Source organism: Vulpes vulpes, chromosome 7, assembly GCF_048418805.1.
Source record: "Vulpes vulpes isolate BD-2025 chromosome 7, VulVul3, whole genome shotgun sequence".
Lineage (NCBI taxonomy): Eukaryota > Metazoa > Chordata > Mammalia > Carnivora > Canidae > Vulpes > Vulpes vulpes.
In genome coordinates this window covers 38,233,521-38,259,613 of record NC_132786.1, presented here as the reverse complement: position 1 = coordinate 38,259,613, position 26,093 = coordinate 38,233,521, and the positions used below count along the sequence as shown (strand labels likewise).

Genomic DNA, 26,093 nt, shown 5'->3' with positions numbered 1-26,093 from the left:
GTCTTTTATGCCTCAATCCTAGTACTGTGACTCAATTTTTATTCACTCAAATAGTTCATTGTACAGATACTTAGCATCTACTGCTGTGTAGTACTAAGATGCTCACCAGTAATCTTGGGGAAGAATATTCAGTTTGAAGGTGAGCTGACCTACCATCAAAGAATTTGAACATGTTTGTTGGGTTATCTCCCACAGCTAAATATTGGGAAACAAACATTTTCACCACAGCTTTCTAGTTATGTTAGCTATGGTCCATTGTGGATGGTTATTTAGAATACATTGCAGACTTGCAGTGTAACTTGCAGTGAAACTTGCAGTGTGATGAAGTTCCTCAGATAAACTTTATCCACTATTAATATCAAACACACACACACACACACACACACACACACACACACACATAACGTTAGAGCCCTGGACAGTGTTGGGACCATAATCTGCCAATGTCTAATTTTTTTTAAGGTATCCTGTAGGACTATGAAAAACTGTACTGTTGGGGGATAGTTTTTTTTTCTCCTGTGTAGTCAGGAGAAGTGGAATGACTTTTTTTTTTTTTTCTTATTTTGTGAAGCAGGTCTATTCAATCACCCAAAATCTGCAGAAGGAGAAAGAAAAGACTTGAGATTTTGATACGCTCTTTTTCTGCTTGTGTTTCATTTTGTCAGTGCATGGAGAAGTCTGTATGTGGATAGCTCAGATAATCTTTTGGACATTCAACTTCAGGGTACACTATAGGATTAAAATCCTAAGGGCAAATGCACTTTAGGAGATTAGAATGCAAACTTCTGTTTACAATACACTGCATTAATGAATACATTTTAAAATCTTTGTTTTAGCAATACAGGCAATGTAATTGAATGAAGAGTAGGATTCCATGGGCTATCCAGGGTTGAAACAGAGTGAACCATCAGAAGTTGACTTAACCAGGACTAAGGGAAACCAGGGTAGATAAGGACTAGAGTTAAGGGGGTAAAATGTCCTTCTTATAGGGAGCTTCTTACTGAATTCTAAGAACTTGACAACCATGTACTATGTTTGGCAGTGCTTGGTGAACTTCCTAATAATGAGCTTAAGTTCTTACATCCACATGTTTATGTATCTAGTTTCTTATGTAGGCTAATTCAAACCCTAAATTCCTGATTTGCCTCTGGTACCCACCTCCCTTTGTATCTGGCACTAAGCACTAAGGAAATTTAATAATGAGGCTAAGGGCCCACATGTACAGGAACATCTGCCTATTCTTGGGTGGTTTCACATCCTAGAAATTCTCAATTTGTCTCTTATCCTTTAGATCTATAGCAGACATTGAGGTATGGACTATGTTGGACTTTGATCTAAAGCAGTTCTATGAAACTGGGAGATAGGAGATGGATTATAAAATGACATTAGGTTGGGTTGAGCTGTCTCAGTGACTATAGCAGTGTGGTATATATACCCAGTACTAACTTGCTGTTCTTACTTCCTATGCACATTCTGAGCCCTGCACATATGAATTTATGGAACCATGGCGGCCCCTCCTCTATCCGTGCTCCCATGAGTCACCTAGCTTCTTCCCCTACTCCTACGGAAAACTTTCTAATGACTTTGGCAAAGTCAGTCTGGTATCCAGGGGCCCTAAATAAGAGTATAAATTTGGTTATCCTACAGATGGTGATATTGTACAACTGAATATCACTTAGGGCAGACAATTGTTAGATTTCTCAGAACTAAGAAGGCCTACTTGTAGATAATTATGTTTTAGATTATCGATTTAAAACTTAGGAGTTCATAACAAGGTAAGTGACCCCTTTTTATCCTATAGTTAGCCAATAGTGTCTGTAGCAACCTGGCCTTCTGAAACATAACCTCTCTTTCCTGAGCTGGAAATGGAGTGTGTCTTCAAGTTCAGTAGGTGGCCAGGAGAGTGGAACTCGACTACCTATTACATCTTGAAATCAGTGCCAACAAGAAACTGGGGCTTGACCAAATGCTGGTCAGTTTCTGTTAAGCTGCAACCAGAATTAAATTCCTGGCAGCAGACCATTTTAATAATTGTGGTAATCCATTTTTTCTTTCTTTCTTTTTCTTTTTCTTTCTTTTTTTTTTTTTTGTAATCCATTTTCATAGTGGCAAGACACAAATGCAATAAAGCCATCTTTGGGAGTGAGTTGATGGACTATCCTCAACAGTTCGTTGCTGCAGTTTGATGTTTTAGGTGATGCTTACAGAATGAGCAAAGAACAAAATCCATCAATACTTAATTTAAAAAGAGTAATCAGGGTGTAAAACTTACAAATAGGGCTCTAAACCACCCCCAACCCACGCCCATTGCCTTTTGTGTTAAAAACAACCCAGTGCTAGGGACGCCTGGGTGGCTCAGTGGTTGAACGTCTGCCTTTGGCTCAGGGTGTGGTCCTGGGGTCCCGGGATCAAGTCCCACATTGGGCTCCCTGCATGGAGCCTGCTTCTCCCTCTGCCTGTGTCTCTGCCCCCGCCCCCATGAATAAATAAAATCTTTTAAAAATAAAATCTAGTGCTATGGGGTTTATGCTACCACAGATATGTGGGGAGCTCTTTCACTTTTCTGTCCCTGAAACCAAGTTTGTATTACATGATCTGTCAGCAAAAGGATGGCACTTCCTTGGGGGTTGAATGGTGCGTGATCCCTCTGTTCTTAGGTGGGGAGTTAGGTTGGTCACAAAGCAAGAAGATCCCTTAGACTGAAACCAGGATGGTCCTGCCCTTAGGGCCTTAGTCATTGATGCCTATTTTTGGTATAAGGTACAAAGAAACAGATTCATAGTCAGAATTGAAATATGAAGCAAATTACATTATTCTATATTTCTGCTAGGTCAAGCTTGTCCCTATGGAGCAATAGGCAAAAAAATGAGATACTCTAAAGGGCCAAAGAAGAGGAGGCTGGACCCAAGGTCACATTTTCAGATGAATGAGATCTATTTGGATTTGAGTTCTTTAAGAAATGGTTTATCCTTATGGATATTTAAATACTTACATGTATAAATATATAAAATGAAAGTTCTCTAATTCTACCTTCCCTCCCTGCTATTAATACAACAGTAATTTGGTAAATATTCTTTCAATACTACTCACACACACCCCCTTTTGGGGAGCATATACTAACTTATAAAACCACTTGAAAGAATTAAACTGGAGTTATGGGCAAATTCTGGTGCTTTGTGTTGGACTTAATAGGAACCTTGTTGTCAATAGACATGGATATCTACTTGGCATTTTAAGTGTACAAACTAATGGGTTTGAGTAGCTTTTCAAAAAACTTTGGATTACTCATTTGTAGTTGTTGATTTTGGACTTATTTATACATAAATATGTTTAAGTCCTTATGAATTGAAATGTGATTTTTACTAGTAACTATATATTGATCCTTCTTGCTATGTTAATGAGTGTATAGTCCTTAATTTTTTTGTGATCTTTCGGTCTACGTGAATTTCAGTCTTTTTTTCTCCCTTGATTCTCATCAGTTTTTGTCACATTTCTTCTAAATTTCTGTGTCTTATGTTAACCTTTCTTGCCTTTTTGTCCTGTTTATCATTTGGTGTTGCTGATATGATGGTGCTTGGAAATTTGGTTGCCTCATTTTGTTTGCCATATTGTCACCAGAGGTGTTGACAAGCAAACACTGCCTTCCATGAACACACAATGTTACTTAGATTTCTAAATAATTCAAGATTTATAGACTGTACATTCTGCCAAGGATTATGCTTACACAGTACCAAAGAAGAGACTTCAAACTCTAAAACACTCTTTGAAAGCTCTTACTATGATTCTTATGAAAGAATCATCTGTATGATTCAAAGAATAGTTACTCCAAAAGAATGACTTAAACATATAGCATGTTTGAAAGCTCCTTTTGGAGTTTACATTTATTTATAGGTTTAGGAAAGTGAGTGGATGGAGAGAAAACTTGCAGAGGATAGATTATCATGGAAGCAGGTCCATGGGCTTTACTCATTAGAATGTTTCAAATGAGTCACTTACATAGTTATTCTTGAGTCATTAGAACATGAGAAATAGCCTTTCCCAATCCTGTGAATTTAACATGAACCCCAAGAAGTCCGCTCAGAGCAGCTAGAAGTGATCTCCCAACATATTTTTATAACAACTAAAGCACAGAAAATGCCCATAGATAGGCCAATAGTGTTTGGACACTATGGTGTTTACCAGATACAACCACTGGCTGAAAAGTGTGATTATTCTCTATTGAAACTAAGCATGTATCTATTTGGTTTATGTTTTCATGTCTAGATTACCTACAAGATAATGTGTATTCTTTGTTGAAGGTAAGACCTTTCTGGGGCACCTGAGTGGCTCAGTCAGTTGGGCATCTCACTCTTGGTTTTGGCTCAGATTGTTGTGGTCTAAGGGTTGTCAGATTGAGCCCCATGTTGGTCTCTGTGCCCATGGTGGAATCTGCTTAGGATTTTCTCCCTGTTTTCCCCCTCTCCTTGTTTGTGTGTGTGTGTTTTTGTGCGCATGTGCACACACGCTAGTGTTCTCTGTCAAATAAAATGGATAAGTAAAATCTTGGGGGGAAAACAGTTGTTTCTTTCCGTTTCAAAGCCTGTTTTGACCTTTCCAAGAAAACTCAAGACTAACTCAATGACTTTGGAGTTTATTAAATTTAGAAGTCAGGGATCCCTGGGTGGCGCAGTGATTTAGGGCCTGCCTTTGGCCCAGGGCGCGATCCTGGAGACCCAGGATCGAGTCCCACATCGGGCTCCCGGTGCATGGAGCCTGCTTCTCCCTCTGCCTGTGTCTCTGCCTCTCTCTCTCTCTGTGTGTGTGTGACTATCATAAATAAATAAAAATTAAAAAAAATTAGAAGTCAGTCACTGAGGGGTGCCTGGCTGGCTACCAGTTGGTAGAGTATGTGAACTCTTGATCTCAGGGTTGTGAATTTGAGCCCCATGTTAGGTATAGATTACTTTCAAAAATCTTAAAAAAAATCACTGAAACGTGGCTCAACTTTTTCGGTGGGACCTGGCAGTGCCGCGGAATAACACATGGTTAGTTTTATCCAAAATGTAACTGCAGCCTCTGTAGGAGATGCCAGATAAATGGCTGAGCAAAGACTTCTTGCTCTTTCTGTCTAGCCCTGGAAATTTCCCCTAGCATTTATTCTTTCAGTTCTGTTGTGGTAAAAATGAAGTTGGAGGTACATTCACGGAATCCATTAGAGTCCCTTTGGAATAGAGCTGTCAGCAGCTTCACGTCTTGATCTTTTATGAGGCATGTTGTGTCCTTGACTAAGAAATGTGTTTCCCCATGTGTCTGATAAAGTAAACATCTGTGATGCTAAAGGCATAGTGCCAGGCACATCTGTGTCCATAGACAATGCTGGTAAATTAAGGGCTGCTTTGGATAATGATTGACCTGCCACAAAGTTCATTTGGTGTCATTCATTTTATTTGGGGGGATATTTTTTTCCTGGGTATTTGATTATTTATTTACCTGTCTCAAATTTTTCTCTCTCTACTGATTATTTTGTGAATGAACTAAGCTTTCTGTTCTCATAGAAGGTCATTTGGATATTGTTTCCTTCACTGAAACTTCCCTACATTTATGATTTCCACAGACATAGCAAGACAAAACCTGCAAGTGTTTCTCTATTTAATGGCTAAGATAAGAAGTGTGGGGGTGAGAAGACTGAGGAAACTAAATGTTTTCAAATATCTTCATAACCTAGGTCGCAGTCACCATAGAACAATATGAATTAGGTATTCAGAAAGAGGTTTTTCCCATATATTATCCATGATTTTTTTTGACTTAATGAAATTTCCTAGTCTGAGGAGGGATTCAAAGTACATAGATTCCAAACACTTAGATTTACGTGACCCTTGGTTGTATTTATAAACACATAAGTACTTAAAAATTATTTTTCCTAGTCATCCTGTTCCGTCAGAGGAGAGAATCTTTTCAGTGAGAGATGAGAGATCCCAGCAGGTTTTTGAGATCATGAGATTCACTAGATCATGGGAAATTAACTCATGTCTATGTGTAAATAAAATGCCAGACATTGTGGTTTCCTCCAGTTTGATAAACAAAACCAATAGTTGCCTGAGCCTCTTGTTATCTATGAGTAAATGGCTAACCTAGGGCTAATAGGAGCTCAGTTTTTTTCATGTATAATAGTTTGAGATACTAAAATAAGAATCACTTTTATTTCTGATTTATATTGTTTCCTATATAAACTTTAAAGTTTTTATTGATGTATACATTGACATTTATAGTTTCCTAAAGAAAACAATAAAAGGCAATTCTCAATCTAACAAAATACAGTATGCGATACCATGTATATTATAAAAAATACAAATAAGCAAATATTAAAATCATCAAATGTTTTCTTTGAATAATTTTTTTCAACATAATTTTTACTGGTTGCATAATACATTTTATTGATGTTGAATCTTAATTTATATCAAGTAATATTGTATTGATAACCTCCAGATGGCTATTGTATTAGTAAATTGTTTGACATGCAAGTTTGGAGTTTTTTTCTTTAGAACAATACTGTAAATGGTAGGTTGTTTTCTAAGTGAACTCCCTAAATTTTAATTGATAACCTGTTAGGCAGCTAAGCTTCCCTGATGGACAAATAGTACTCCAGTGTTTAAACCATAGAATCTGCTTATTGCATTACTTCCTTAGAAATCTCTGTAATTCAGTCAGCACCTGGCACGGTGTCAGACATATTGGGTACCCAGCAAAATCTGAATGGGAGTTGGGATTCCCTCTCTGTTCAGGTTGTTCTGGCTAGAGCGTCCAAGGACAGATGGTGTTTACTTTTTTTGGACTGTGGGAAGAGAGTTGTGGATGGCAGGGAGGGCGCATTGCATAGCAGGATTCCCTCATCATCTATATCTTTGGCAGTTCTCCATAATTCAGCTTTAGCTTTGATAAAATGAAGTTCTGGAAAGAGGCTTTATCCCTGGCAAAGTTGAGGGAGAATGGGAGAAGGCAAAGGATAGATTGAACAACAAACTTGACCTAATGGACATTTGTGTAAAAAAACAAACAACGACAAAAAACTCTATCCAGGAGCAACAGAACACACATTTGTTTTTAGGTACACAGCATTTATCATGTTCTGGGCCATAAAACAAGTAAATGAAGGGCCTTTTTTGTTTGTTTAGAAGTTAAGCATATACCTACCCATATCATTCAGTCCTTTCACTGCTAGGTATTTAAGAAGAAAACCTACATCTCTACAAAGACTTTGACAGATTGATGAAAGGAATGCTCCTAGCTATTTTACTTGGAAAAGCCAAAAACTAGGAATAACCCAAATGTCCTATTAAGTTAATGGATAAATGAACTGTGGTGTATCCATATAATAGAATACTAAGTATAATAAAAAAGGAATAGATAATTAATACACACAATGTTGAATGAATCTCAAAATAGTTACCAAAAAAAGGGCTAAAAGCCAGACAGAAAAGATACATAATTTATGGCTCCATTTGTATAAACCTTTAGAACATATATACCAATTATAGTGGCAGAAGTCGGATCAGTGATTGCCCTGGGAATGTGGATGGTAGAACTATGGTGGCAGGAAACTTTGGGAGATGGTAGACAGGTTGATTTGATTGTTGTGATGGTTTCACAGACTAAACATCTCAAAAGTTACATGTAAACAAAGTGCAGTTTCTTAACACATTTGACTTGACCCACATGGGACCTAGGAAGCACTGATCCCCTGCATAGTCAAAAATCCACGTATAACTTTGGACTCCCTTAATACTTATAATAGCCTGCTGTTGACTGGAAGCCTTACTGTTAACATAAATGCTTGATTAGCACATATTTTGTATAATACATACAATATTCTTACAATAAAATAAGCTAAAGAAAAGTTATTAAAATCATAAGGAAGAGAAATACAGTACTGTATTGGGGGGAAAAGCTACCTGTAAGTGGACCCGTGTAATTCTAAACTGTATTTAGGGATCGATTGTTTATCAATTATAGCACAATAAAGTTATCTAAAATTATGAATAACAATAAGGCTTTCATGATTCTGAGGCTGTTTATATCATCATAGTATTGGTTATACACCTGTATGCAAATGGCATGACATTTTACTCTATGCTGCATCAATAAAAGCACCTTGCTTATTTGTGTTTCTTTACTAGAATCAACTTGAAAGCATTAGGGTTCTAGAAAATCTCCCTTTTCACACTGAGTAAAATTCTTCTAGATTTATAGATGGTTAACAATTGAGCATTCAATTTTTCTTTAAGTAGCAGTATAATTTCTAATGAGGAACTCAATCGTGTATTAGCCTGGAGTAGAGAAGAGGAATAGAAAATGAGGGGGTAAAGTCAAGCTCAGAGAAACAGTAGAATGGTGGTTACCAGGGGATCAGGATAGAGGAAATGAGATGTTAGTCAAAGATTACAAATTTCCAGTTAGAAGTTGCAAAACCTAGGGGGAATCTAATGCTCAACATTGTGTTTATAGGTAACAATACTGTATTATATACACTCGAAAGTAAGAGGGCAGTCCTGGTGGCTCAGCGGTTTAGCAATGCCTTCAGCCCAGGGTGTGATCCTGGAGACCCGGGATCGAGTCCCACGTCAGGCTTTCCGCATGGAGCCTGCTTCTCCCTCTGCCTCTGTCTCTCATGAATAAATAAATTTTAAAAATCTTAAAAAAAAAAAAGTCACTGAGGGTAGATCTTAAATGTTCTCACCACAAAAAAGAAATGGTTAGTTATGCGACATAGTGAAGGCAGTAGCTAACACTATGGTGGTAATCATTTTGCAGTGTATAAGTAATGAATCAATATGTTGTACATCTCAGCGTTATGTGTCCATTATATTTAAAAGTTTGGGGAGGCTGGAAATTTTGACTAAATGCACACGAAACATGCTAAAATAAGTAGAAAGAAAACATGGTGATAACTCAGTGATTTCTCCTTGCCTATTGAATGAAGATGAGATTCCTGAGCCAGTGACTTGTGATGTCGTTGGATTCTCAACTGCTTGTTTGGTCTTGGTTCCCCCTTCTCCCAGAATATACCATACTGTCTCCCTCTCTTCACTGCTTTGGTTAATGCTTTTCTGTGCCTCTGAATCTTTTCCATTTCCCTTCAACCTTTATATATTTGTAGTGAAATTCATCCTAGTATTTAAGTTCCCAATCGAATGCTAACATGTTTTCTCTGATCCTCCCAAATGGAAGTGTGTCGTCTGTGTTCTGTATTTTAGTAGACCCTAATCGCATAATTGGTGTCTTAGGTCTTATGGGTATGGGTCAGTGAGGTTTTCCCTGCTATTCTGGAACTGAGCAGATGAACAGTTATGCATTTTGGCTACTGTTTTGGTGTGTTTGGGTTATTGAACTTTCACATGTATTAAAATTAATTAACAGTGCCTGGCTGGCTTAGTAGAGCCTATGACTCTTGATCTCAGGGTTGTAAGTCTGAGCCCCACATTGGGTGTAGAGATTCCTTAAAAATGTTTTCTAAAAATATGCCGACGAGGGAGGCAAAGACAAAATAAGCAGGAAAAACAAATTGTTCTGATTTTATTTTTGAACCATGTTCTGTGTTCATTTGATTTAGAACAGAGAAGTGGTAGATTTACTGTTCTCATAACTTTTTTTTTCTTAAGTTGATATTTTAACTGTGTAGACCTTCTCTTCCCTTCATTGTGTCAGAACCAGGTAATGGGGAAGGGAGAATCAATTAAATTTAAATCAGCTAGAGGTAATTCACTTGAGTAATCCTATAGAAATATCCAGGAGTTGGTCTAATAACATCTTAACATGAGTACATTGGGTTACGGGAAAAAAAAAAAAAAACCATGAATTAGATAGGGTTTGTGAAATATGTGAAGATGTGTATTTTTGAGATTACAAGTGAGAGCTGATCTCCAGATGGTACAGTCTCTTGATCACTTTTCATATTTATTTTCCAGGTCCGGACCCTATTTGTCAGTGGTCTCCCTCTGGATATCAAACCTCGGGAACTCTACCTGCTTTTCAGACCATTTAAGGTACCTTTTTCCTTTCAAAAATTATAAAAGGAGACCAAAAAATGTGTGTATAAATAAGCTTCATAGGGGCCTCTTGCAGGAAGAAATGGTATGTTTGAGAAAGCATCTTATAAAATGACCTTTTTTAAAAAAAGATTAGGGGCAGCCGCCCGGGTGGCTCAGCGGTTTAGCGCCGCCTGCAGCCCAGGGTGTGATCCTGGAGACCCTGGATCATGTCCCACGTCAGGCTCCCTGCACGAAGCCTGCTTCTCCCTCTGCCTGTCTCTCTCTCTCCTCCCTGTGCATTCTCATGAATAAATAAAATCTTAAAAAAAAAATAAAAATAAAAAAAGATTAGTTAGTAAAGGAGATTTAACAGTTTAATTCCACTGTGCAGTCTCAGAAAAAACTGAAATTGCCTTTTGTCCTCCCCAGTGCTAAGCTAGAAAAGTCTCTTTCCTTACTAGTGAGGACATGCACCTGGCTTTGTTCCATGTAGAACAGCTTTGGGGTCCCCCCTGTTTATCATTTGCCAGTGGGAGTATTCTGAGGACAGCTCTCCAAAAATACTTACCAATTACCATTATTTAGATTTCTAGTGAAATAACAAGGCCTGTTCCTACAGGGTTTCTTATTGAAGTATTATTAATATTCTTTGAATATATAATAAGCATATATATTCTTCTTTGCATATGTATAATTACACTTTCATGAACTAGACTAAGAACCCAACCACCATTACTTTCTCTGTGGGAAGAATGTCCTAAATTTCAAACAAAGTAAAACAAAATTTTAGGGAGTTATGCTGGTACATCGTACAATACTTAATTCAGCTGCCTGTCAAGAACTGTTGAGGTAAAAATCACTTTAGAGATGGTTGATGTTGCTAGAATGGGAAACTTCATGGGAAATTGGACTAAAGCTGAAATTACCATGCTGCCAAGGATGGTTGAAGGCCAGCCTGTGGAGAATACAAGAAAGCTGGGATTTGGTAGATTGTGGGCAGGAGGCCTAGGCCCTCTGGAGAGTACCTGGAAGTCATGATAAATTAAGGGCTAGTGTCTGAGCTGGTCCCTGGAACAGGATAACAGCAATGCCTGGCCAAGGGCACGCTTAGGATTAGGTGGCAGACCATCTTGATGACTAAAGATTCATCCTGTTGAAGCAGTACCCCAGCCACAGAGGCAAGACCAGTTGAGGGACAGGAACTAGCTTTTCAGGCAGAGGGAGAGAAAGAGGTGACAGCTGAAAACAGCTGGGTAGGAGGAAGAAAGAAGGTTGAAGGGGCAGCCAGTTAAAAGCCAACAGAGACAGGAGTCTAGCTTATGTGCCAGGAAGGCACCATGTAATAATAGACCTACCTCTGTTCTAACAGCCATACCCTTACAGTAACAATGATGACAGTACAGAGGGAAACAGAAGGGTTAGACATGAGGTCAGCTGAGAGGAAGTGGGAAAGAAAGATGTTGTGGGGGAGTGTCAGCCTCATAGAATTTCCTGAGTATCTGCTGCAGGGTTGCCATTTGTACTGTCTGTCCCTTTCATTGGATGAGGAATTTATAAGCAAATTGATCTTATTGATGGACAAAATACTGTGATGTTTCTTTATGTATATAGAGAGATTTAGCCAGCAAGCCCCTCATGAATTATCCCATTTAATTCTCAGAACCCTTTGAAGTCAGTTGGCCTCCGTTTTTCAAATGAGAAAAAAACTTGGAGCAACTGAATAAATTTTGCTCAAGTTCAAGCATAATAAATGGCAAGGCTAGGGTTCAAACCCAAGCAATCTGACTTTGTCATCTGTGTTCTGGACTAGACTGTGATACTACTTTTCTGTTTGTGACTAGAGAACACAGTATATTGCTACCATTGGTGGTGTACTTGAGTGAAATATCCATTTGTCCTTTGCCTCTGAGGCCATCAGGATGTTTAAACCTCCAGGTTTTTCAGAGGGAAAGAGCGCACACCTTGAAAAAGAAAGAGACAGGGCTGTGAATCATGACCTTTCTGGCCAGAAGAGCTCAAGGCCTTTGAGGTAAAATGTTTACAGTAGCTAATTGGTAACATAGTTCTCTGCTGGGAAAATATGAGGATGAATCAATCCCAGCATCCTGCCTAGAAATCTCAACACTAGAGTCAGGACCCTGGTACATTCCTAACCACCCTCTTTAATTAAAGTCCCTGGAGGCTGACCCTAGTCTGCAAATCTGTCTTAGCACTGATATGTGCAGTGGTCAATCATGTCAAGTAGTGTTTTTAGTGTTTTTTCCCCTTGTGTCATCCATCAGTGCAAGCCACCAGCCATTGATTATTTTCAGAAATAAACACATTTTGTTATCCTGAGGAACCAGGAGGGGTCAAAGGAGGGAGTGAAAAGGGAGGGTTTCTATCCTCCTTGAGGATGAGCTGGAGTAAGAACCCAACAAGGAATTCTTTTATGTCTCCATTAGAGTAAACATGAAAACTGCTTCAATAAGTAAGCAAAATAACTCAGTAGAATCTAGCATCAATACCTGGATAACTTTGCCTGGTGATTTTGAGATTTTTGAGTAATAAGTTCTACGTAGTACATTCTTAATGATTTAATGTTATTTCATAGCAAGTACATGACTAAGTCATTACACACTTTTCCATCTTATTAATAAGTTTACTCCATTCTCCTAGTTCTGTAAAAAAAAAAAAGATCTGTTAAGAAGAACCCATTTTCCTACCATTTACAAATAAGGAAAATAAACCTAGATATATATATGTATAAATTTCAAGGTATGATTTGTTTTAGGCCTTAAGTAAGGAAGCATAGGCGCATATGTGCATGCATGTATAAAATTTGCTTTCTCGGTTATGGCATTTGTAAGAAGAGTTAGTAGTCCTAAAAGACCCATTTTTACTTAAGATACTATTACAATTGCTTTTTTTCCCTAGTAATTGTTTTTTGTTCTAAATTTGGTTCTTAATTTTCAGGGCTACGAGGGTTCTCTTATAAAGCTCACATCTAAGCAGGTAAGAACCTCAAACTTGAATATAAATGATCACTTCCATAATAAATTTGAATTGACTTTCTTCAAGAATGTTACTTGGGTCTCAGCATTCTCTTTTTAAATTCTCATTAGGATTTGATTTTTGTTGATTTAAAATTGTGAGGTTGGTTAGGAATTATCACAGGAAAATGATTCATAATTCTATTGTGTCCAGCCAGGATGTCTGAGACTGTCCCTGAGGAAGGCAAACAGCAAACGTAGTGCATCCAATAGGATTATGTTGGGATTGCTCTGTATATTCAACAGAAATTATCTAACCCCTTCCTGATTCTTCCTTTTTTTTTTTTTTTTCTAAAAAGTAAGGTTAAACAGACAAACTTTCACAATCAATGTAAGTATCTGTTGCTGAAGAATCATGCTGTGTTTCAAACTTCTAATAACCATAGGCCGAGTGCCAAGTCTAGAGTGGAGCACAAAATGTGCAGAATGGAGAGTGGTAATCCATGACCCTGATAGTTTCTACAAGTTTCTTGAAGTTTTTTGGCTGTATGCTTCCTTCCCGCCCGCGCCACCGCCCCCTCCCCCCATGCTGAATATCTAGCATGCTCACATCTCAGTTACTTTTCATCTCTCAGTAAGGTGTTCTCTGATTCATCAGGAGTAAGCTAGGGTGCAAGCATCTTTCTGGATTTAAAGATGGAGTCCAAAGGGATTATCACCTCTCTCTGTTTAGAACAATTTGGTTTACATACCTAGTTAAACACAGGACTTTTTAAAGGTATCCTTTGGGAGTTGAGATGGAAATGTTCATTTTATAATTTTGATCATGCAGTGAGAGTACAGGGCTTTTATCATTGTGTCATTGTATTCCTTGCACTTACAGTGTACCAAAAGGTGATTCGGTTCTCTTTCCATTTTAAAAGATGAAGAAACTGAGGTACAGTGAATTTGATTTAGGAAAGTAGAGCCTCTCGACCCAAGTTTTCCTCTATTCTCTTGTTCACTGCTGCTCACCTTCCAACCCCTTCTAGATTTTTTTTTTTTTTATGATTCTCTAAATCCCCAGCTGTGCCCTTGAAGAACCACCCTCACAATCCCTTTTGATTCATGTTAGAAATTTGGCTAAGCCACTGCGTCATGATTCTTTTAAACTGGCTTTCTTATTTCTACCCATTGCCTGTGGTCATTTCTTTATCTTAGCTCTTCAGTTTGACATCACCTTTGATCCAGAAAAATAGATCTCTCCTGATTGGTTTTTTTCTTCATATTTTTTTCTTTCCTCAGCCCGTAGGTTTTGTCAGTTTTGACAGTCGTTCAGAAGCAGAAGCTGCAAAGAATGCTTTGAATGTAAGTAGTGATATAATCATTCATGTTTCCTTGTGAGGTGGTGGGAGGCAATAGAACCTTTTTGGACCGGAAATCATATGGAGGGAATATGACTGCTCATTCTCATAGGGATTCATCAATTTGCCATCTAAAGAGATTTTTCCTTGAATTATGGTCAGATGTGCAAACTACTGAATACTGCTTTGCTCTTCTCCAGCTTTTACTGTAATGTTCAAAATAACTAATTCAGCCTATTCACCACCCATGGTAATGTGAAGCTTAGTTTGGCCATCATTATACTCTCAAAGGCTAAGTCTAACTCAAGACTAGATCAAAATTTGGCTTTCCTTCTCTCGTGAGTCTTCCATTTAGGTATGTGGGTTTGTTTGGGTTATTTAAGGTTATAGTTTTCATTCTCCTTGTTTTCCCCAAAGACATTCTGCATTGTGCCTATAATAAATGGTTCTCAACTCTCATTGAGTGTAGATAAATGTATTTGGTTTGTAGACAACTTGTCTGCCATATGTTGCCAGCTTCATTTTAGAAGATATTTTCCCCTTTTAGTATATTGAAAATGAAAAGCAAAACAATTTAAGGGGAACCAAGACTGAGAGAAGGTGAAGGGAAGCAGAATTTGAGCTCCAGATACTGAGGGCTGACCTGAGTTGAAGGGTCTTAGTGAAAAGTTGGGCTCCATCTTGCTCCAGGCAGTCAGCCTAAGTGGCTATGAATAAGGATGAAAGTGGCCAAAAGGGTTTAGGGTACTTCCCAAAAGGCAAGGGGCCACTTGACTGGTTGCAATCTGAGTGTCATGGTGTAGGCCTTTGTGTTGCTATGGAACCGATAGGTGCCCCTTCTGGCTGCTCCTTTGAGCCGCTGCTAAGGCTGACCATGCTACAGAGGGCTATAGGAGACACCTGGTATCCTGGAGACTTGGAGGCCCAAAAGAAAGGGCCTCTCCAGAGGGGTCTGTTTAGTCAGCATAATGGTGTAATTGTGACACAATCTTGAAAGGTTTTTGGTTTAGAGAGGGGAAAAAAAAGTACACACTCTCAGAAGAAATGATTTGCTTGTTACAGTTGGTTTTTCATGAATATCTTTGGAATCCTGGAGCTCAAGAGCTCAGGATTTTCCTAGATTTGGATAAATAGCCTTCTGGTTAGAAAAACTACTTTTCTTACTCTTTCTCTTCCATGGAACAGAATATAAATCATTTATTTATTTGTATACCAGTTGTATATTCTGAAGCACAGTTATAATTGAATATTTTAATATAAAATTTTTGATTTTTTTTTTTAAATCATTACACAGATCTAGCCAGAATTTTCTCAGTGTAACCAAATTTTAAACTATCAATAAAACTAGGATTCAGGGGCACCTGGGTGGCTCATTTAGCTAAGCGTCTGCCTTCAGTTTAGGTCATGATCCCAGGCCCTATGTCCAGCTTCCTGTGCAGCAGTATGTCTGCTTCTGCCTGTACCCCCTCTCCTTGCTTGTGTGCGCGCTCTCTCTCTCTCTCTCTCTCTAATAAAGTCTTAAAACAAAAAACTCCCTAGGATTCTATTCAGATAGTGGTTTTCTTTCATCCATACTAGATAGCAGGTTTCTAACTGCAGAACTATTCTGGGTTTTTCAGAGTTATGTTAGGTGAAGTTTTCACCATGTTCTTTTTTCATTGTTCTTCTAAAGGAAGTAGCAGCAATTGAAACTTGTTTACAGAATGGGCTCTCCCTGGCCTGCCTTGACTGTCTGAAAAACACTAGGCTTTTATAGCGACTTCTCTCAGCCGATGAAGTCAACTTTCCCTATGGGCTAGGGTTTGTGTTTTTGTTTTATAGAAGTTTGTTTTTAAACTGTTTAAATGGTCAAGTCCTAAACTGTGTTTCCTTGCCTCAGTAAGCAAGATTTAGCAAACAATTTCCATTTTTCTTGGTGCCCAAGGGATTTATATCAGTACCAGTGATCAGATTTTGAGTCCACAATACCATAGCATTAGAGGTGTTTATGTCCATCTCTATGCCAGTTAGCCCCAGATCGTTGTTTTCGTGTCCTGACATCTGGTATCTGGTTTTAGGTTCAGCTCTTCTTTTTCACTAGCAGTGAGCTTTCCTTTAGCAGCATCCCCTTCCTTAATCATTATTTGTTCTTTGTTGCTCATGTACTAATAACTTGGGAAGAACTCCAGGTGAAACCGTTCAAATTCTGTTCTAGTCAGTGGACTTAAGGGTAACTCTTAATATTTATCCGTGAATTATTGAAACTGAGCTTCTGCTCAGAGGCTGACTCATGATTGTAGGGCATTTTTTGGCTCATGGTTGATTTCTTGCTTGACATTTTTGACTTTAATATATAAGATATTACAGGTCTTTGTACCTTATTAGAAACCATGCTATTGTTAAAATTCTGGGAACAGAGAGCTGGAAAGTTTGGATGGCTCAGGAAGCATGGATTTAAAGCTACAACTAAGAAGTAAGCCTTTTGCATCTTTTGCATGCCTATTTTGTACAACGTCTCACTATTTGCTTGGTCCCTGGAATGTTGCTGCATTTTTCCTGGTGGCGGTGACAGATACTTAATTCATATTGTCCAGGACAAATGGCCATGCATGATAAAGTTTGGTGTATGTGACAATGGAGCAGAGTTTCTTTTCTCTCTAGAGAAAATGGGCCTGTTCAGGATAATGTACTTAAACATGAAGCTGACACATTTTCTCTATGACCCAACATATTAAGTAAGCTCTTTTCAGGGTCATATTTTCTAATTGGTGAATTAAAAACATACGATGCTCATAGCCATTACAAAATTTTCTCAATATCGTTTGTCCAGGCTTATTTTATTTTATTTTATTTTATTTTATTTTATTTTATTTTATTTTATTTTATTTTATTTTTAATTAATTAATTAATTAATTTATAAAAAGATTTTATTTATTCATGAGAGACACACACAAAGAGAGGCAGAGACAGGCAGAGACACAGGCAGAAGGAGAAGCAGGCCCCATGCAGGGAGCCCGACGCAGGACCCGATCCCCGGTCTCTAGGATCACGCCCTGGGCTGAAGGCAGTGCCAAACCGCTGAGCCACTCGGGCTGCCCTCCAGGCTTCTTTTAAAAACTTTTCCTCACATTCCTTTGGGGAAAAGTTCCATGTTGTAATGTTTTGTTTTATTCCGTTATTGAGAAACTAAAGCCTCAATCCAGTAAGTCCCTCTGTATAGAATAGTTGACATGTTATGTTATGAACCACTTCTCCATGCTTCTTTTTGTTATTTCTCTGTCTTGGTTACTGGTTCAGTTATTAGTATTAATAATTAGTCTTTTCCTAAATTACTGCTTTTTTTAATGTTTTTTTCCATTTTTGGATTATGCTTCAGTCTATTTGATAATTTTAAGGAAAAACCTGCTCAGATTGAATTAAGTGGTAACATTGAACTTTTATCACGAGGTTACTTAAATCTTCTAAAGTAAATATAGTATATTTTGTTTTTTCAGCAAAACCTCCCAAATTAAAAATAGCCCCAACCCAGACTTCCCTTCAGGTTATCTATGGTCCCATTAATCCACATGATTAGAAACCTCATTCATTCTTTAACCTGACAACAAAATATCTGGCCTATCCTTCACCCTTCATACACATTTGTAATTTCCATACTGGCAGTTTTCTATTTTCCATGCTAATAGAAGGGGGTGTTCATTATGCAAAGAATCCAATTTTTAGGATTTGTTTATAATTTTGGAATGTAAATCAAATATGATGAGTGATATTGATAGCCTGGTTTAGTAAAAATTTGTGGAAATTTTCAAAAGAAACAAAGGAAATAGAGTACATATAAGGGTAAAGACCCTGAGTAGAAGTAAGAATAAACCACCTTTGGCTTCCTACCAACAGTGAAGACTCTAATATTGCTACTGTTGCCTAGCTGAAATCTTGTAATAAATAAGAGTGATTTGTAGTTAACACTTCAAATTAACAGGCTTGTCATGGTCCTTGTGTAAGTTTCCATTGTAGGCATTGTCTTACCTTGGCATTTGGGAATCACTCATCTAAAGTCCAGTTGACCCTTGAATGTTGCAGGGGGGCTAACTACTCCCTGAAGTGAGGGGGGTGGTGGATTCCAGTCAAACACACATAAAACTTTTAATTCCGCCCAAACTTAATAGCCTGCTGTTGACCAGAAGCTAGTCAATTAATGCATATTTAACTCCTTATATATGTTGTATATTGTATTTTTACAATAAAGTAAGCTAGAGAAAAATGTTAAAAATCTTGAGAAAATACATTTACAGTACTGCATTTATTTAAAACATCTTTATGGACAGCATTGTTCAGATCCATGTTCAAGCATCAGCTGTACTTTGAAAGGTTATGTGTGATCTCTGGAGTGAGTATATGTGCTGTTTTGTTTGTGATCCTTCTTCCCCTAATTTTAAATAGTTGTTATTGGGCTAGGTTTTATCATACACTGTATTGTAAATTATCAGAATTAGAGAAGTCTGATGTTTGTTTTTGTTTTTGTTTTTGTTTTTTATTTATGATAGTCACAGAGAGAGAGAGAGATGCAGAGACACAGGCAGAGGGAGAAGCAGGCTCCATGCACCGGGAGCCCGATGTGGGACTCTATCCCGGGCCTCCAGGATCACGCCCTGGGCCAAAGGCAGGCGCCAAACCGCTGCGCCACCCAGGGATCCCTGATGTTTGCTTTTTTAAGGATTTTACTTATTCATGAGACACCTACAGAGAGAGGCAGAGACACAGGCAGAGGGAGAAAAGTAGGCTCCCCTGCAGGGAGCCTGGTGAGGGTCTGGATCCCAGGACCCCGGAATCATGACCTGAGCCAAAGGCAGACGTTCAACCACTGAACCACCCAGGCGCTTGAAAAGTCTGATGTAATCAAACTATGTACATCACTACAAGTTGCCTTCACAACTAAACATTGCCTGCATAAGCACAGTGATTTGCTTTACTCTCAAATTCGATACTCTTTGATATAAATCTATCATTGCAACCCCTACTCCACTGGATTCTTTTTAAAACTTTGAGTTTCAACTCACATACCATATAACCCATTTAAAGTGTGCAATTCAATGGTTTTGGTATTTTTTAAATTATATACAAAAAAATTTGCCATTTTAATGATTAAGTGCATAATTCAGTGGCATGAACTACATTCACCATGTTGTGCAACCATCACCACTATGTCTTTCCAAAAGTTTTTCATCATCCCAAACAAACTTTGTAACTATTAATCAGAACTTACCAATTTCTTCTTTTAGTTAGCCCCTGGTAACCTCTAGTCTATTTTCAGTCTCTATTAATTCACTTATTTTGAATATTGAAATGTTTGTCCTTTTGTGTCTGGCTTCTTTCCTTAGTGTAGTGCTTTCAAGATGCATCAGTGTTGTAGCATGTATCTGAACATCATTCCTTTTTTGGCTGATATTCCATTCCCCTCTTTTGTTTATCCATTCATCTGTTGACGGACACGGGTTATTTCTACCTTTTTGCTCTTGTGAATAATGCTTCGATGAACATTGGTGTACAAATTTCTGTTTGAGTTCCTGTCTTCAGTTACTTTAGGTATGTACCTAGGACAGGGAACTTTAACTTTTTGGAACTTCCAGACCTTTCCATAGAGGCTGTACCATTTTACATTCCTACCAGGAAGATATTCAAGGTTCCAAATTTTCCACATCCTCACTAATACTTACTATTTTTAAAATTATGATCATCCTAGTAGGTATGAAGCCATCATTGAGATCTTGATAAATACTTTGATTGCAGTAGTAGATCTGGGTTCTTTTGGAATCCCACATGACTTAAATGTTTCTTTTAGCAGGGATTAGGAAGACTTTTCTGTGTGTGATGGCAATTCTAATTAATAGAACTGTTACCATTAAATAGTTTACCTGCTAATAAAATGAAGGTGGAGGGCACACCTGAGTGGCTCAGTCATTTAAGCCCATCTGTCTTCAGTTTAGGTCATGATCTCAGATTCTGGGGATTCTGGGATCAAGCCCTGTGTCTAGGCTCCCTGCTCCACGAGGAGCCTGCTTCTCCCTCTCCTCCCACTCTTGTTGCTGTCTCTCACTATCTCTGTTGCTATCTCTCTCTCTCTCTCTCTCTCTCAAATAAAATCTTTTTTTTTAAAAGAAAAAAGCCAACCATTGGGTAATTCATTTAATATGACTTAGTTTTGTATTCTTTTTATATATAATGTGCAACATATGAAGGAAAGGTATTTTCTCAAGGTCTAAAAAGACTTTGGAATAGAGATTGAAAGGGAGTTTGGTTTTTAAGAGGAAAAAGTGGCAGTCATGTACACTTGCAATGCCAAGAAGCCTTAAGTAGAAAATGAAGAGAAATTGAAGATATGTAGTATTAAATTCTTTGATTGAGAAAAATTATCAATTTCAGGTATCAGAATTTTGTCAATTATGATAAGAATTTTTAGAAAAATCTTTAATTCATAAAGCATGCTGAAAAGGTACTTGATAGTATTAACATGTTGTAAACATGTAAAAATAGGCAATCAGGGAAACTTTGGCTTTTCCAACTCCATAAATTCCTGGCATTGTAGTAAACAGTATGGTTATTTACATCACAATGATTCCAGCCTTATGGGCAACTTGAGTTTTGTTGAATAGCTGAGATCTCTAACTATGGAAGTGCTGAACAGTATGGTGTAATTAGTTAGTTCTATACTAGGTTCCTCATCACAGGTAAGGGTACTGTTTATTTCCAAAAGTGTTCAAAGGGAATCACCAAACAAAAACACTTGTAAATGTTCTAAATGTGAACCTCTACCATGAGGTATACTTTCTTAGTCAAACGGTGTGGCCATAAGGTACTGGTACAAACTTTTTGAGTAGAGAACAATACCAGGGCAGTCAAGATAGGCATTGACAACACAAAGACATTTGGCTTTGGTTTGACAGAAGTCTGCACAGCAGTCTCTGTTTCCTGTATCACAGGTTTTCCTGACAGGTTGTGCAAGTTGGGACTTTTGATCTTAATATTTGTACAGCTTGTGAGTTAGGTGAATTATTTCCACTAAACAAAAGTTTTCACAAACACAAGGATCCAGATGGCCTATTTCAGCTCCCCCTCACCAAGCACTATGTCAATATGTTTCTTATCAGTTTTAAATTTTTCTCCCTAAATTTCTCTTAGCCTATTGCTCAATGCGGTTGAAGAGGCCCAATTAGTGTGATCCCAGCTGGGACTTTTGGATGGGAAATATGCAAGGCTGCCAGATGAGATCATGAGTCCGATCTAATGTTTATCTGTTAAATCTGTTTATAACTGCTTACTCTTGATTTGCAAAGTTCTAAAGCAGCCATTTGACGTCACTGAGCTGGGGTCTATGCTTGTGCCAGTCAGTATAGAGCTGCCATGATGCAATTACTGGACTCTTTTTTTTTTTTTTTTTCCCCTCAACGACTACATGTTTGGGGCTTGACAAACAGCTCAATCAAGCTGGCCCCCCTCAACGAAATTTGAAGTAGACTTCCATGAGTTACACTACCAAAATTGACTCACAACCCAAATACAATGTAAAAATATAAAAGTAGTAAATGCCCAGTGTATGCTTGTTTAATAAGTTCTAGGATCTGTTAGATTATTTTTCGGTGCTTTTCTCTATGATGGTCCTGCATTTTTGAATGGTTCTAAAACCTTCCTAGGATGGTGCAGCACATAATTTAAAAGTAATTATGAAAAACAACTCATGAAGATGAATGCAAGGAATGTTAAATTTCTAATGGGAGTCTTGGCCTGAAGAAAAGTAGTTTATTTAAATCTAAGCACTCACATGAGAAACTGAAAACATAATGCTACTAAAAGAAATCCTAAAGAGGTTTAAAGAAAGAAAAGTAGCCAGTAATGTTAGCATCATCCTTTCCGTAAGAAAACAAGCAGGAAGAGCCGTGGATTCTCCCAAATAAACTGGTTTGTATTCCATGATAAGTATATGTGGGGGGGGGGGGGGGGGGGGAGTATATGTGGAACTCTCAAGTTCTGATATTACATGGCTATGTGAAAAAGCCCTCAGACTTTGCATTGTGGCCTTTTTTTGAGGCTCTAACATATTTAAACTTCCTTTTAAAAATGTTATCTTGTATTGACCTTGACCTTTCTCCATGGTTCTTCAGGTATTTCAGAAATGCTGAGAATCTATTTGCCTCTATTGTAAATGTAAGTAGAAAATGTAGTTAGTGTTTGTGGAACATGAAGTGCAAAGAGTAAGTTATTTGCTAGAACTCTTTTTGCTAAGAAGCCAGGCCAGTTTTAGAATGAAAGCTCACTAGGCCATTCACATTGCTGATTGTTTTGCAGGGCAGCACATTGTGGCCCCTTAAATCACTATTGTAAAATCACTTTTATTTTTTAGTGAATGATCATACCATCCTAATAACTAGGGGTCACACACCTCCCTTCCACACTGGCGTTGTGTTTCTGGTAATCTGCACAGATTTTAATTTTCAGTCCACGAAGCTTTTATCTTATTCTTTAACTGGAATGCTTTAGAACATTTTGAAGAATTGGGGAATAGGGATGGGACTTGACCTTCCTCTCTTAAAATGGAGTAGGGTGTTTTGACATTTGTCAATGATTGTATTATTTTCTTACAAGAACATACAGTATGAGGTATTTTCATTCTTTAGTGTAAACTTTTCATGCCATTTTTAATGGATATTTTATAATTATTACATAGAAATATAAAAAACTTAAATTATAGAACCACAATAGTCAAGGATTTTTATATACATAAAAATAAGTAGGGGAGAAGAAACCGTAAATGCTTCTGAAATATGAACATATATATATCTGCATGGTAAATACGGGATTGGGAATAAGAAACTTTTTGTGGGTTTTTTTTTTTTCTTCTTTGATAGAGGGAAAGAGCTTATGCTTGCGTATGAGCAGTGGGGTCAGAGGTGTGGGGAGAGAATCCTAAGCAGCCTCTATGCCCAGGGTGGAGCCCAATGGGGGCAGCTCGATCTCCCAACCCTGAGATCATGACCTGAGCTGAAACAAAGAGCCACTCAGGTGCCCCAGAAATAAAACAGTTGTAATAAACATGATTATACTTACTAATCTACAGTCTTAAAAATAATACTGTCTACAGGCTGATATTTATAGAGAAACTATGAAATACATTTTTAGGACTAAAATTTCTAAAAAATGAAGTTTCATTAGAGAATTAATGAAAAATTAAGTGGGACCTTGAGTTTACCTGGACATTGAATAAAAGGTTCTAAGTTTTTGTCTTCTAGCCGTTGTGGGGCAAGGTAATTTTATTTTATTTTTTTAAAGATTTTATTTATTCATGAGCGACATAGGCAGAGGGAGAAGCAGGCTTCCCTGCGGGGAGTGGGATATATAGGACTCAATCCCAGGACCCTAGGATCACAACCCAAGGTGAAGGCAGATGCTCAACCACTGAGCCACCCAGGTGGGGAAGTTAATTTTAAAGACTAAAGTTTTCAAATTAAAAGATCTAAATAATTCCCCTAGAGAATGCAGTTGGGTAGAAAATTCCTACTGTAAACTGGTAACCAGTGGTTCTTTTATTTTGAATCACTTTAGTCCATTTTGTCCTTTGTTTGCCTTATATAAGACATCACTCAAAAGTAAATGGATGAATAAATACACAGAACTTAAAAAGTAAATTTGGAAACGTATTATGGGAAATGAAAATAAATTTAAATGGAATGGAATTCACATCATGTTCTCAAGCAGAAGGTTAGTTTATAATGGAGCAAAACCAGGCAAAGTATTAAAGTGTTTCTATACTTTCAAACATAGGAATAAAAGTTAGAATTCACACAATACTACAATTTTTCATAGAATTTTAGTATTTATATAGAAGACCAGTGTAATGCGCAAAGGAACATTAAGGCAGAAAAAAACTATTCAAGGTTACAGGTTATGGATACACCTCAATGGGAAAAAAAAAAGGCAATTAACAAGGTTATGAAAGAGAATCAGGCTGTTTACAAATCTTAGAATTCTAAATAAATGAATGACAAAACTAATGGAGGTTTTTAGGTTTAAAAAGGGCCTAGGTAACTATATGGTAGGAAGATGCTGATTTTTTCCAACACTTTACCACCTCATCTTCGCTTATCTGTATGGGTATTCACCAAATTCTAAAACCGTCCTTAAAACAATCTTAAAAATGAAATTCATTAATATTAAATACATACTGTATGTTTGATATATTAGGGTAGTTCTTTCTGTGCAAAACATTGGATATTACTGTGTTGGTACCTGTGTAAAGGTACTAAATCTCTACATTGAGGCTAAGAGAGAACAGAGAAAGTTTCTTGGTAACCAGTTATCCTGTCTGGGAGGCTTTCTAGTCAGACGCACCGTAATAAAGGTGTCAGTCAAGCTGACCTGTTCAAAATCCAGATTTGCTGCTTATTGTTTGAAGACCCCTTCTCTGGACCATTGTTTTCTTCCCATTAATATTTTGTTGATAATACCTATTTCAAAGGGCATAAGGACCAAAGTAAATGAGATAGGTTTTAAAGTACTCAATTTTTAATGTAAAAATTGTGGTAATTGGGATGATCTTCACAAAGGACTGGTTTTTATTCCTTAAGACCACTTTGCTGCAGTCTGGTTTTAAAATGTATGTGGAATTCCAAATTCCACTGGATTCAGAGTACTTCTGAACTTTATATTACAGTGTAATTAATGGTAAATTTATTCATCAGTCCTTTCTTGGAGCTTTTTTGGGAAACAAAGTTGCAGCGTTGTCCTTAATATTTTTCAGCCTTCCAAGATATAGTAAGTCCAACAAACACCCCCTCTTCTTCCTTTTATTCTATCAAACTAATCATGCATATTCCTTTGTCCATTTCACGTTCCATTTGAATCTGTTTAAAGCCAAAGACCCCACATCCATTCCATATAAAGTCTTTTATTTAGCAGCCAGTGAGATTCCTGAGTTGTCAGACAACCCTTTTTGTAGGGAGAAGTTTAGCTTCAGCCCTGGCAGGTCACCAATAAGTGGCCTTGAGGTGATGCATCAGAATGGAGGCAGCACTATGATTTAAGTTGCTCAGCAGTGAGATCCGTTTTGACTTCCTTTCTTCTTTGGTGCTCTGTGCAGCACAGGAAGTACTTTGCAATGAAATTCTAAAACTTAGACTTCACTGTTTACATTCTTTACAACTAATTTCTGCCTAAGCCCCAAACTCTTGGTTGGAAGGAGTTCGCATAGTTTTTTAAAAACAGGTTTAAGGAGCAAATGCTACCTCTTTCCTTATTTCTTTTTTTTTTTTTTTTTTTTTTTTTTTACCATATTCATCAGAGAATAGTTTCTCCCAACCCACGGATTGATTGATCTGTAGTGGTATTAATAAGTGACTTTGAGAGCCAAATAATTTATTGGTGTAGATGGCACTCATTTTTATCCTCAGTAAAGTTGAGGGTATAAAATTTTTGACTTCAAAAATATTTTTAATATTTTTTTAAAAAGATTTTATTTATTCATGATAGACATAGAGAGGCAGAGGGAGAAGCAGGCTCCATGCCTGGAGCCTGACACGGGACTCGATCCCGGGACTCCAGGATCACGCCCTGGGCCAAAGGCAGGCGCTGAACCGCTGAGCCACCCAGGGATCCCCTTAATACTTATTCTTAAACATAATACAGTCTGCCTTCCTAAAGAATTGCCATTATCCTGTTGTAGAGCCTAAAAATCAATAACGAGTTTATACATGTGTTCTGCTTCCTCTTGGTATTTGGCTTTAAGATGACCTAAACTTGTTATGCATAAG

The 26,093-nt window shown here is 37.6% G+C and overlaps 1 protein-coding gene across 6 annotated transcripts in view; it reads left to right on the top strand.

Annotated features, from left to right (window-relative positions):
* The window catches only part of RBPMS (RNA binding protein, mRNA processing factor), a 173,427-nt gene that overhangs the window by 64,536 nt on the left and 82,798 nt on the right, over positions 1–26,093 (top strand). For all 6 annotated transcript variants that reach the window (XM_072763571.1, XM_025993541.2, XM_072763570.1 and 3 more), the window contains exons 2-4: positions 9,942–10,019; positions 12,960–12,998; positions 14,261–14,323. In XM_072763571.1, coding sequence (XP_072619672.1) covers positions 9,942–10,019; positions 12,960–12,998; positions 14,261–14,323 — 180 coding nt within the window. The remainder of the gene's footprint in view (positions 1–9,941; positions 10,020–12,959; positions 12,999–14,260; positions 14,324–26,093) is intronic.